This window comes from Caretta caretta, chromosome 19 (assembly GCF_965140235.1).
Source record: "Caretta caretta isolate rCarCar2 chromosome 19, rCarCar1.hap1, whole genome shotgun sequence".
In the NCBI taxonomy this organism is placed as follows: domain Eukaryota; kingdom Metazoa; phylum Chordata; order Testudines; family Cheloniidae; genus Caretta; species Caretta caretta.
Genome location: NC_134224.1, coordinates 5,801,393 through 5,815,210, shown reverse-complemented (window position 1 = coordinate 5,815,210; position 13,818 = coordinate 5,801,393). Strand labels below are relative to the sequence as shown.

The 13,818-nt window shown below is 52.6% G+C and overlaps 1 protein-coding gene across 5 annotated transcripts in view; it reads right to left on the bottom strand.

Moving 5' to 3' along the window:
* The window catches only part of KCNQ4 (potassium voltage-gated channel subfamily Q member 4), an 88,081-nt gene that overhangs the window by 9,744 nt on the left and 64,519 nt on the right, over positions 1 to 13,818 (bottom strand). For 4 of the 5 annotated variants that reach the window (XM_075121257.1, XM_075121255.1, XM_048825692.2 and 1 more), the window contains exon 9: positions 12,068 to 12,223. In XM_075121257.1, coding sequence (XP_074977358.1) covers positions 12,068 to 12,223 — 156 coding nt within the window. Of the gene's footprint in view, positions 1 to 5,476; positions 5,534 to 12,067; positions 12,224 to 13,818 lie in introns of all 5 variants that reach the window. The other variant, XM_048825694.2, reaches the window with a different exon arrangement.

Genomic DNA, 13,818 nt, shown 5'->3' with positions numbered 1-13,818 from the left:
TCGGGCCAGACCCCGAGCTCCTTGCTCTGGCCCTCTCCAGTAAAGCCACGTGGAGTTTGCCCAAGGGAAGAGCTCAGGCTTTGCCCTAGTGTTGGGGGCTCGTGAATGGGGCTCGCCTGAAGCTGGCCCCGGCCACAACGGCACCACGAGCGCCTTGCACAAGTGAGAATCCCTGGATCCAAAGAGCCTGGAGTTGGGCAGGGAAGTCAGATCCTTGTTGCAAACTTTGCAGTTAGGGTGCAGACTCCAGTGGCTGGTGCAATGTGTGTGTGTGTGCGTGATTCAGGAAAACACTTCAGCAAGCGCTTAAGTCCTGTTGACTTTAATGGGCTAAAAGCCCCGTCCTTCAGTGCTGCTCTGGGTAAGGGCCCTTTGTGAATGCAGATGGTTTATGGTGCGAAAAGCCCAGCGCCTGTATGCGCTGAACGGAAGGAATGATTGCCCCGATTATCTAACAGGGGACGGGCGTCTGGGTATTTTAGTTGAAACATTTTTTTGGCAGCAAAGAGAGCACCAGTGGGGAGGGGACACAGGATGGGGTGGAGGGTGGAGAGACACAGACAGAGCACATGGGAGCTGGAAGAGAAACCATCTGGTATGAAATGAAGATAGACTGGAGACAGCAGGGAGGGGAGGAGACAGACAAACCCCTGCTTCTGGCAGGGCTTTCGGCACAAGGCTTCGCTGAGATAGCGAGCCGAGCCCCGAGGGCACTGCCCCTACGAGTCAGGGAAGATCCTTGTGTCTTGGATGTACCGAGGTGCGTGTCACTGCAAAGCAGCCTGGGGAAGCAGTGGCATTGAGCTAACTCCAAGCTATCAGTAGTGACACCAGCCCCGCCGATGCCCTGAAGCACGTCCAATGGGGAAAGTCACCTTCACCACTGCCTCACTCAATCAGGGCCTTGCAGCCTACAATAATACCCAGCTGATTCGCTTGTCTCCACCTTCCCACCTCTCACCCTGGACTAAGAAGCCGGGTCAGGCTCTCAGCAGAGGACTAGACAAACCAACACGATGTGCTGATGGCTAAACTCTGCCCAGCCTGCCGAGGGGGAAAGAGACCCTTTGGCAATTCATTATTTGGGTGGGCCAGGCCCTAATTTCCCTCCATTGGAATATCTTCCAAATTCTCACCCCTTTTGTGGTTGTTTTTTAAATCTGCCCCTCTGCGGAAGGTATGTATTAAAAACAGACCTCATTTATGTAGGACCTACACCAAAACAATGTTCTGTGCTCACCCCTTGTGGCTGGAGAGCCGCAGCAGTTAGCTCACCCACACAATCCCGATGGCCATGGACAAATGAGAAAATACAGCAAAAGAGACTTATGTTTGCTGCGACGGAGATGGAAAATTAATAAGGGTCAAAACGAGGGTTAGAAAAGAGACACAAATCAATAAGGAAACACATTCCAGAGAGGGTGTTGGCAGACAATGGAGGGCGAAGACAAGTAGTCTGATTCTTGTCTCTGACACAGGGGTAGATCAGCTGCTGAAGTCAGCCGAGTTCCCCCCAGCGCACACAAGAGGAGAATCAGGGCCTGGTTTTACTATTCATCATCATTTGTACTGCGGTAGCCCTTAAGAGGCCAGGGCCCAACATTGCCAGGCACTGCCTACGTCTAATGGCGGCCTTTTTGCAGGATTCCCTTTATAATTCATGATGTGGACGATGTCTGGAATTGTCCTTGCTGTGGTGGGTTTCCAGACTGCAGTGACATCCTCATAAAATCCAGTGGGGCCCAAAGGGTGGATGGGGTAGTAAAGACAAGTACGGAGGGGAAGTCAGCCCGGCCTCAATTCAGCAAGGTTTGGAGCGAGAGGAAAGCAGAGGGGGAGAGCCCATGAAGGCCAAGCGAGCAGAATCTCAGAAAGGCTCATGTCTAGGGTTTGCTTGTAAGACAAAACCCTCATCGGAATCGGGGAGGGGGAAGAAGGTGGAGGTGCTAAGGGACAACGGGAGTTTGCAACACAGCAGGACTCTAAGCCCCAGACCCAACCTTAGTACTTACTGCACAGGCTGAAAACAAAGGGAAGGATGAGAATGGCGACAGCCGCACGTGACGTGGAACGGGACAGGTGTGCCCAGGCCACTGGAAACATGGTGAGGACGTGTTTGGACGTGCAGGTTTGGGGGAGTGGGCCTGGCACAGCCACAGAGGGCTCAAATCAAACAAATCTTCCCATGAGCAGCATCATGTTCTGACTCCAAGCAGCTGGCTCACCGGCGCACAGAACATCCATCACAGGGAGCAGTCGCCGGCCTGGATCCCAAGCCCATCTGGACCTCAGTGGGCTTGGGATACGGCTCACAATGCAGAGCTTCCACTGAAGCTTGCATCCCTCTCCCGCAAGCCGGTAGAGAAAGCTGCGTGGACGAGCGAGGGATACCCCGCAGGCCTCATCTGCAGCTTCTGGAAGCCTGGTGGGCTCTAGAACGTTTGGGAGTTTGTCAGGTCCAGAACCTAGAACCTTTTAGAACTTTGAGAGGCTCCGGTTTTGCTCCGGGATCAGGGAGTGGAGAGAGAGGTGGCGACACAAAGTTCTAGAAGTTCCCGCTGGGTCGTAAACCTCCAAAAGCCCCGCCCAGTTCCAGAACGTCTCTTGAATCCCTTTCCCCACCCACCCAAACCTGTCCGAGTTCTACCAGCACGTCGCGGGCAGATCCCCCGCATGCCAGCAAGCACGACCGCCACATACCATGCAAAAACGGAGGCAGAGCCCTACAGCCCATGATCAATACTGAACAGGAGGGGCGGGGCCTGGTGGTTTGTCATCAGCGATCGGTTCGGTCTCTCGATCGGCCCTTTCGCTGTGGAGAGAACAACATGACCATTTCCGCTTCGGTCTCTTTGGAATGGAAAGGCAGGGGGAGGGACACTAAGTTTGAGCCAGAGACGGGAGACAACCCGCAAACATCCCCCAATCCCCGGAACGCTTTAGAGCGTGGCCCATTGCAGGATTCGACCGCTCACAGAAAAACATTTTCAGGTTTTCATCCAGATTGGGAGGGGGCGAGGGGGGGGGGTCCTGATCATTCTTGGGGAAAATTGATCACTTTGCACACACACACTCACACACACAAAATTTGCGACATTCACCACCACAGTGCCCTCCCCTAGCACTTTTCATCCGGGGATCTCAAAGCACTCTACTGTTAATTTAACCTCATCTCTCCCCCTGGAGGTAGGGAAGATTTATTACAGATGGAGAAACCGAGGCACAGAGCCATTAAACAGCCTGGTCAAGGCTACAGAACAAATCAGGGCTGGGAATAGAACCCAGGTGTCCTGACCTGCTCTTTACTCCACTAACCTTCTGATAGGAGGGACAGTTGAGCCTTGGTGGTTGGAGCATCTGCATTCCAGCAAATGGGAATTAAGATAGAATATCAAGGTTGGGTCTCCAAACCCTCTGCCCAAAGGCCTCGGGACTTCAGTTCTCCCCCACTCCTCAAGACCGGCTTGATCCCATACAGGAGTCTGGATCAAACACGGGACAGAGCACCCTTGGCCCAGCCCAGCCCAGCGGAGATTAATCACCCCTGTTCAGATTCATCATGGATTTTGGCCAGGGCTCCCTCTCTCATCAGTGCACGATGGGCGATTCACTAGCCTTCCAAATGGCAGCATCTGGTCCCGGGGCGTGGGGTTCCCACTAGCAATGGCATGACCTCTGTCTGAGGCCAGACAACCCACGAACAGGACACCCCCCCTCCGTGGCCAGGAGTGGGCATACGGCCTGCCAGGCGAAGTCGTAGCACATACACAGTTCAGTAGCCACTCAGCTAGCATGGAATAAGCCCGGCCAAAGAGACGCTGGTGGCCCAGGGCTTGGCACTCTCTCCCCACAGCTTCTCCATAGCCGGTATCCTCGGACGCGAGCTGACTCGCCCTACGACGTTACACAGCAAGCCAGTGCCAGGCCAGTGAGGTGGCTGAACCACACGGCCATCCTTGCTCCCAGGAGAAGCCAGCTCAGGGGGCTACTCTGTATACTTGTAGACTCTGATGCAGCCGGGGAAGCCGCCCCTCTTCGAGGGTTGCACTGTAGGTTGTTTTGCCGCACCCAGCAGTTCTGACAGCTCCTCCTTCCCCTAAGCTACAAGCTGCATGCAACTCTACCCACCAACCCCCGTTCTTCCACCAAATGAGGGAAGGGGGCTGGGTTTTATCCTAACTGGATAGGACAGTGCACACTCTTCTGCCCCATTGCCTGGGAACTGGCTCCCAGCCGGGTGGGGAAGGGCAGAAACTGGGGTTAATACGGCTGCTCTGGGGAGCCTAAAACCTCATGAGCAGAGCTGGCTCCAAAGCAGAATTTCCACCCATTCTGAGATTTGGAAATGTGGTTTCATCTCAAAGCGGGTCGAGAAGCAAAAATCTTGGAATTTTTCGCCCAAGGAAACGTTCCAAAATGTTTCATTTCCACCTAGTGAAAACGTTTCGCGGCCACTTCGTTGTTCTGACTTTTCTATCCTATCATGAATTATTAACATAAACCTGCATACGTCTAAATGAAAGGGCTGGAGACTTTCCTGCTGAAAGGGCAACGGAATCAATAACGTTCCCACAAAATGGTTCAGTTCCGCTGACGCAGCATTTGCCAGTGGAAACTGATTCCACTGGAAAATTTCCCACTGGCTGCGCTTCTGAGTGTCCATTTGCTAATCCACGATGGGGTGTTACGTGAGATGGGAGGTAGAAGTAGAATTCAAGGGGCTGTAGTAGAGGGGCAGATTGCAGAGAGCGGGGGCTCTGGGTTCTCATTTCCTCCCCAAGCAGTTGAACGAAGCAATCTAGAATAGCTAAGAGTCATTCCAAAAATGGTTTGTATTCAAACACCCACAGAACTGCCGCAGGGTAGATTTTCAGCACAGCATTTCATGGGGTTAAAGGCAGAGATGGAGAACACACCCAGACAGATTTGGAATTTGCAGAACTTCCTCCATCAGGTTTTGATCTTTTGCAGAACAAAACCCCAGTGTGGTTGGGGTGCGGATCCAGGTTTTATCCAGACTCCCAAGGTGTATTATGGGGGTTGGATAAACACTTGCACAGTGCTTCCAACACATTCAGCTAATCCACTGTCATGATGCCAGTCAGCAGCATCCCCATTTTACAGATGGAGAAACTGAGGCACAAAGCAGTGAAGTGACTAGTCCAAGGCCACAGAAGGGGCCAGCATTAGAGCCTACCCTGTACTCTGATCACTAGATCACAAGCCTCTTCCAATGCTGCAAGTTTTGATCCATCTCTACTGATACACCTAATTCCCCCATACAGCTGCACTGGAGATGCACCAGTCTACGTACAGGAGAGCAGGCATATCTCCATTACCGCAGCCCTCGTTGCAAGGCACAGAGGGACCATCATGCACATCCCCAGCAATCTGCTGCATTCCACATGGGCTCTGCCCCCAAAGCAAAAAGAGGCCCCCAAACAAGTCATGGGAAGCGTATCCAAGCACGCGATACCTCTGTTTCCAGCTGGCGGGAATCCGAAAGAAATTCCGTTTACTACTAAAGATCTGGCTAGAGGGTCAAGAATAAAAGATACAGAAGAAAAGAAAGAGAAAGTTAGTGAGACAAAGGGGTGCAGTCCAGGGGGCAGTCTCGGAACCCGGCTCTGCTGAGGCCTGGAGCAGTGGCACTGGGTGAGGACATCGCCACTTCCTGGCTGGGAAAAGGAGAGCAGCGTCCAGCGAGAAACATCTCCCCGGCAGCAAAGCCACCAATGCAAAGGTGAGGCTGGACCCTGCGAGTCCTGTTCCTTGCGGGCTCATGTGGATACGAAGAGCGTCGGGAGGGTGCTCTGTCAACGAGAGAGGGCTGTGTACATGGGAGGAGATCGTTAACAGAGAAGGTGCCAGCAGGTGGCCCTCAGGAATACATGGCATAATCTGGTCCTACAAAGCCCAGGCGAACAGATTCTCCCTTGCAGCTCTCTCCTCTGAGCTCTTCAACATGGTGTCAGCGGTGGGCTCTGAGCCCGCGAGGGCCCTGCCCATACCCTTGTCAAGGTTTGATGCATCTCCCCTAAAGAGCCCCATATATCGAAACAAAAAGCCATTGGACAATTTGACTGGCGGGCAGAGCCCTGGGCCACAGTTAAACACCCTCCGAGGAGAGAGGGCCAAACAGCGGGCACCAGCTAGGGCACGCCTCTCCTCACCCCCATGTGAGGCCCCGCAGAGACCTCTGGCCTTCCGAGGCAGGCGTGACAAACCACCTGAACTGCAGCCAAGCGACCCAAGATGCTGTGACCCCGGGGTGTTTGGGGCAGGAGTGACCCCACCAGTGATTGCTCCGAGGAGAGACAAATGGCTTTCCCTTCTGACCTTACCCTGCAGGGGGCATCATGGCAGTTCCCTAGATTTTATTTCAAGCTAAGATCTTACTGATGGCGTTGAGCGACCAGGGCCCCCTAAGGTGCACTGGGTAGGTCCTGTGGTACAGTTTGGAATCGGCTAAACCGCACCCGTTGTGTGTAAGAGGCAAGGAGCACAAAGCACTGTAGTTTGTGTAGGTCCTACATAAACACCACCACATTTCCCCCTCAGGAAGGAAGGAGGGGGTGTGTCAAATTTCTTAGCAACGGAGCTCTCTGTAAAAACAGGTCGTTAGATGGATATTAAATAAAAACAGGTCGTTAGATGGATATTAAACAAAAACAAAAACATTTTGAATCTGAGCAACTCCCCGCATGCCCCCCGATCTCCAGGCTACTGTAGCAATCTTAGGACAGATCAAAATTTTGATCACAAGCTACTTGGCAACATTTCTTTCAATACCACACAGGTCATTTTCCACTGGTCCCCCCAAATGGGTTCCCTGGCCCCGAGTACATTTCCTGGAGCAGCGGCTGAAGAAGGTCAAAACCTCTGGAGGGAACCTACCGCATGGTGACTCTTTGGGCGGGGGGGGGGGGGGGGGAAGGGAAATACAAGCATTGTGGCTTTAAGAGGAAGGTTACCTGAGACGTAAACACCTGGGGGGCGGTGCGTCTTCCTCTTTCCAGCTTCTGGGAGTGAATGGGGATGCAAGAGAAATGGCAGGGAGGTGGAGAGGGGAAGGAGAGAAAAAGAAGATGATAATGTCATGAGAGGCGATGTTAGCATAGGGGCCAGGTGGGGGGGGGACACACGGATCCTTCCAACAGCATCTCACCTAGGCCCAGTCCGATCCGTATGCTACGTTGGACTGGCCCATTGAGATTGCAATACCTGTAGATTTCCAGATACCCTCAAGCACGCCCCCAGCCCGAGGCCCCACCACGGGGAACTCTGGTGTTACAGTGATGGGGTTCTCTCATCTCAGCGCCCAGGGGGTGGGCAGCAATTGACTCAGTGCTCCCTTGCCCCCTTTGATTCGGCAGCCCAGAGTACCCAGGCTTGTGGGACTGCAGTGCCATGCTCAGTTCCTGTGCATTGCCTCCAGGGAAGCAGGCCAGGAGTGTGTGGGGGAGGGCTGGATGGCATCTTCTCTAGATGACAGGAGGACAAGGAGAGAGATTCATCCTGCATTTCGCCCTAGGGCCCAGGGAGCTGGCTCCATGGGAACAGGAACGAACTCGCAGCGTCTCCAGAGACTTGCAAACGAACCTTCTGGGAGGTTTGACCAAAGTTCCATTTTTCAACGTTCAGTAATTGTTCATGTTCACCGTGCCTGGTGAAAAGGGAGGGAGCGTCACCATGTGCTGGAGAGGTTCTGACCTGGGTGTCTCCAGCCTGAACGGAAGCAGGGTGCAGTGATCATCCCAGCACTCAGCCCTTCGCATCCCAAGACCTCGATGCTCTTCACAGATGTTGGGGGTCAGTGTCATTCCCCCCATTTTCCAGATGGGAAACTGAGGCTAAAGGCAATACAGGAGCAGAATTCCTATTGTCCAACCCCCAGCCGTGGGCTCTAACTACACCGGGCTGCCTCCTGGAAGCTTTCCTCGAAGGAAAAGCCAGTTCTTGTTAGGCTTCTGTCTCACTTTGCAGACTGCTCTGAATTACAGCCAGTTTGAACCACTGCTTTGAGGTTTGCCTGGGGCTATTTAGTTCTTTTTGTGTTCTTCCAAACACAGCATTACTCTGGAACCGCAGGTTTCCTGGATGCTACCTTCAGACACTGAATCTGCTGCAAGTGAGCACATGGGGCAGAAGGCAAGGCCAAGTCCCGGCATGCAGACTTCATCATGAGCCCCCACTGTCTCCTCTACTGCAGCTTCTAGTCACAAAACCCCAGGGTCATTACTTCACCGCTAGGGCCTGATTCTGCATTCACCGCACACCCACATCAGGAATGCAGGATTGGGCCCATTCGGTGTCACCACAAGGCAATCTCTGTCTTTGCAGGACACTTACTAGATGGATCCTTCAGTGTTTTCCCCAATTTGGAGCTGGAGGGCCGGTTATCAGGTGGTTTCACTCGGATCCCTGCTAGGCACAGTGGACCAGCCCTCTGCAGAAGCATGTCATGACTAAGGAGTAGCTGAAGGCGAATCAGGGCCTTGTAATTATGGCTCACCAAAGAAAGGTGAGAGGTCTGGAGGAGTTAAGTGGTGGGGATAGTCTCCTTCCCCCTCTATTCCTGGCATCATGCATCAGCTCTAATGAAAACTAGAGCAGTCCGGTGCTCCGAGAGCCGAGCCAGCTTCTCCTAATTTAACGGGTTCGTCCCTGCTCCTCGGAGTCCCACAAATCCTTCTGAGACATCATGACGCACCTGGGTCAGAAATGGACGAGTGCTTCGCACCATCCAGGCGACACATCTGCCAAGGGGCCGAACCCAAGAACCAGCTGGGATTTCACAGGCTGTTTGACACACACCTGGGTACTTCACAAGCATCGTAGACTGGCTGTGTACTGGCCAAAATAGTGCTCAGCTCTCAGAGGCCAGGGCCTCCTGCTCCATTCTCCCCCATCCAGCTGAGAGCAACCGCTGGCCGGTGTCTTCCATGTTGCATCTCCCTGAACCTCCCGTCACCCAGAAGGTCCCAATACGAGCGCTCTGGGGGGTGGGTTTCTTCCAGCTTCTTAAGCCCCGGAGTGGAAGGAAAATCTTCCATTCACCAGCTTTTACGTTCATTTTCATCCTAGCCCAGGGCTCTGTACTGCTGGTATTGACTAGAGACGACCGGGGACATGCCAGGGGCTCTCGGAGAGCCACCTAGCCAGGCCCCACAGCAAACGCGCAAGTCTCCATGGTTAGCCTGATTCCACTCCATGATGCTAATGGCAGTTAATAGACCTTCCAGCTCTCCGGATCTCCCCATCCCCGTCACGGTGGGGGCACCCCTTCTGTGGACTCCGGATTTATGCTCATCAAATGGTAGGGTGACCAGACAGCAAGTGTGAAAATTCGGGACAGGGGCTGGGGGATAATAGGAGCCTATATAAGAAAAGACACAAAAATCGGGACTGTCCCTATAAAATCGGGACACCTGGTAACCCTATCAAATGTGCCACTCCTAATGGTGCTTTCTAGAGAAAGGCACTTGCCCACTTCAACCAAACGCTGCCTCAGATGAAGGAAGGAGGCCTGGCAAAGAACAGCCCCCTGCACAGGTCAGCTGGAGTCGGGGAAGAAAACTAGGAGAGGAATTAGGACCCGGCAGGAGCAAAGCCCAGGGCAAGTCATGGGAGTGTGTGTGTATTACCCTGTGGGGCCGCTAGAGAACAGCAGGGGAATCACATGCTTGGGATCCATGCAACCCTAACCTTCGTACCCTGCGTGGGGGGATGCAACACCCTCGCAAGCGACCTGTTCCCCCAAGACCAAAGCTAGCTCAGGACACTAGAGAGAAGCAATTTCCTTGTTCTCAGGGAACAGCACCTCCAGTCACACAGGGAGGGGCTCCCCAGAGCACTCAGGCCCCCTCTCCCCCAGTTTCAATGGGAGCAGAATTTGGCCAATGCCGAGTGCTTCTGAAAATCCCTGCTGGCCTGTCCTCTAGCCTGTGTCCATGGCCTACAAACTCGGTGCTCTGAACCCAGGAGGTCCCCTCCTCCTCCGTCCTGCGGAGCCGCTGGTCATCACAGCTAGCTGCCTCTCACTCCGCAGTACCAGCTTTAGCTCCTTCCTGCTGCGATTACCGCAGCGCTTTGGGCTCTGCCTCCGACTTTGCGTGACTTCTAACCCAAGGGGAAGCCGTGTCGCCAGAGCGGGAGAGCCTCCTTCCTTCCTAGCACCCACTCCTGCTCACGAATTAACCTCCACAGAGCATCCCTGAGTATACACCGTTACATAGATAGTGTATTAAGAATAATACGTAAGCAACCAATTAATCGCACGCTGTCATGGAGACATCACAACCCATGGACACCCAGCACTTCCAATACCTCACACTAATAATACCTAGCACTTTGCATCAGATCTCAGAGCACTTCATAATCTTTTCATGTATTTATCCTCACTGCACCCCTGTGAGAGAGTCCTTCCCACTTAGCCCCATTTTCCAGATGGGAAACTGAGGCACAGAGAGACTAAGTGACTTGCCCAAGATCACACAGGAAGCCTGAGACATAGCAGGGACTTGAACCAGGTCTCCCAAGCTTTTCTCTAGTGCCCTAACCTTTGCACCGTCCTTCCTCTCTGCTGGAAGTTTCAAATGCATGGTTCCATTCTGCAGCACACTGGAGCTGACCTGCCTTGGTATTTGTCACTAGGAGCCTCTTTGAAGAGAGGCTAAAGAGACATTTGGAAAGGAAACAAGCAAGAGGAGATACGTGAGAGGTAAAGAAAGTATAGAACAGCATAGTGCAAAGGGCAGTCTAATTTACCCTTTCCCATAATGCCAGGTCAAAGAGGCGCTCAGTGACACGGAAAGGCAATATGTTTAAAAAAAAAAACAGATGCAAGGAAATTCTTTTTTTAAAACCAGCACTTGGTTAACCTGTGGAACTCACTGCTATAAGACAGCTTGAGGCAAATTCCTCAGTAAAATTCAGAGCAGAATTAGGCATTTCTATGAATCTGATCACTAGTTAGGATTAAAGTTTCATCCATTTCTCCTACTTCAGGGTTTTGCCATCTCAGGTGGTAGCTCAGGAAGAAATTGACCAGCGAGATATCGTCGCAAAATTAGGGGCATGCTGCAAAATTAGATGCATGTTGGGGCATTTGCTTTTTCACCTGCAGCATCAGGTGTTGGCCATGGATAAGGGAGCAGAAGGGCCATCTGTCTGTTACACTGCGTTGACATATACAATTCCCGGAGTTAGCTAGAATGTATCACACATTTATTCAGGGTGTGCACCTATGCATATGCTCAGGTCGCCCATTTAAAACGTCCCGGGTGATGTTACTGCACACTAGGTAGGTTTGAACATTATGAGCGAGTCTGATGATAGGACGCTGCACGGACTCTCAGCGTCCGTCTGCGTGGCAGCGGGAGGTGTGGCTGCAGCTGGAGCAGACAGACCTGTGCTGGTTTTAACTGCAAGATGCACGGACGTGGGCTTCTGCAGCACAAGGACTCAGGCTCCGTGGTGCACTTGTACAGCCCAGCCTGCCACATCAACATTACCATCTGCAGCTATGCTAGCATGGGTGTGTCTACTCGAGCTGCAATCCCAGTAGTGTAGACAGACCCTAAGAGCCATGGAGCACAGGGAATGCTAGTTATTTTGGGCGATTGGAATCCTAGCACCTCGGGCATTCTATTGGGATTCTGGATTCCCCCCTGGGTGCTGGAGAGCCCCTGGGAACACAGAAGACAGCCAGGTGGATTAGGGGTGATCTGTGCACGAGTGTGTGACCCCCTTGCGTGAGTTGTCTGTGGGGACTGAACCTGCGACCTTTGAATCTGAAAAGCACAAGTCTCTAGTGCCTGAACTAAATGACTAGGTCCGTCAGCTAGGATTCATTAGCAGACACATAAACCTCAATACATGGTCCAGCCACTACAGGGAGACCAGGAGCCAGCCGGGGGTACATCTGCCACCAACACGGACAAAAGCCAAACCGCGCTCAGGAGACAGGAGGAGACCAGCACTGGCAACAAACACGCGCACAGGGCCAACACTGGGGGGAAGAGACAAAGGACACACCAAGGAGCGGTAGCTGGGGGCACCCTACCTTTCCCCAGAGCAAAAAGCAGGGGCGATGGTTTTCTGGCCAGAGGTGAAGGAGTGATATGGTGGTGGGGCTCCATCAGGCAACCTTTTCACCTCTGAATTCCTAACTCCTCCGTTGCGGACTCGGTGCAAATGCTCAAACATAAGGACCAGCTCTCTGGGGGTGGGTTCAAATAAAAACACGGAGAAATTAAACCTTCCAAGGCAAAAAGAAATCAAAGCCACATGAATGAACAAAGCAGGGATCCAGGCAGGTGTAAACCAACCCCACCCCCAGACTTTAAAGACAGTTTCTTAGCAGCTTCCATCAGGCCTTTGCAGGGGTCGAACTGGGCCAGCTCGTGCTAGCTGGGGGTGAGTGGGTGGGTGGGAGGGGGCTGGTACATTCCTGTGTTCCACAATCTCAGCTTTCATTTTTTAAAAATAATTAAGCCTCTAGCCTTATGGTGGTGAAGATACCCTGCAAAATGTGACATGAAGGAATGACGTCTGCCTGAGCCTGCGGACAGCCCAAGACAATAGCTTTGAGAGAGCTTCCCCATTTAGCTCAATGAATTGGTTATTCTGAAGTCTAGTGATGGAAGTTTAAATGTCACCTTTGTTAGGTGTCTCACAAGAAAGAAGAGGAATGATCCAGTCACGAAGATTTTCACAATCTACAGTGAGTGGCGTCTCGTGTTATCGTGAGTGGGCAGATCTGGGAAAGGACCCCCATGTTTTCAGGCAGTTTGATCGCTGGGATTGTTTACAATGAGTTTGGCTGCAGGCAGACACAGCTGGGTCCGTCCTGATTTTTCAGTGCTCTGCACAAACTCAGATGATGCAAGAGAGACCGAGACTCATGCTGCATGTCTGAGAAGACCCTTTGCACAGAGACGTAAATCGTGCAATGAAACAAACGGGCCTGATGCGCCTCTTGCTCCCCCCGGCTGTAAATCAGAAGCAGCTGCACTGCTGGAAAGCCAGTGTCGGGGAGCGGAGGGGCAGCCCCCCTGTTTCTAATACTCTCTCCTGCAACTGACCCGATGTAGAATTCTGGCCCTGCTTATGCCAGTGGTGGGGGGGCACATCATGTACCTTAGAGCACAGAGCTGAGTTTGCAAGGCACGATCTCATTTTAGCATGATACGGTTGATGCTATAGTCTCTAGCCTTGATCCAAACCCATTGACAAAGGTGGAATGACTCCCGTTGATTTCTAAAGGGCTTTGGGTCAGGCCCCTGGGTGTCTTAATGCCAGTCGCTGAATGAGTGGCAGACCTGGCAGCTTTTTGCATCTTCCTTCTGAATATTTCCAATCTGTGCCCCGTCTCTCCCAGGTACTTGAGTGCCTCCCAATTTTCCAGATATTTATCCTCGCCACACCGCCGTGCTATGGTAGGGATGGGAAACTGAGGCACGAGGAGGCTAAGGAACATGCCAAAAGTCTGTGGCAGAGCAGGGACTTGAACTATCATGTCAGAGGGCCTTCCTCTCTCTCTCAAACTGTGAAATAGCATGAGAGCATAGGTGTAGTTTGACTTCTACATTTGGGGGGGAAGCTCCAGTCAGGCCAATGGGGCCTCATGTTGGGGGGAAAATTCTGAGCCTGCCTGAAGCTTGCAGTTCAGGGGTGCAACACCTCCCTCCTCCCCTTTAAACTACGCCTATGTCTGAAAGATGCTGAACTCTGGGGAAGTTTGGATCCAACTCTGGGCTCTTCCTCTGATGTTTACTTTAAAAACAACCCGCACACTAAACAGTCTTCTGAATG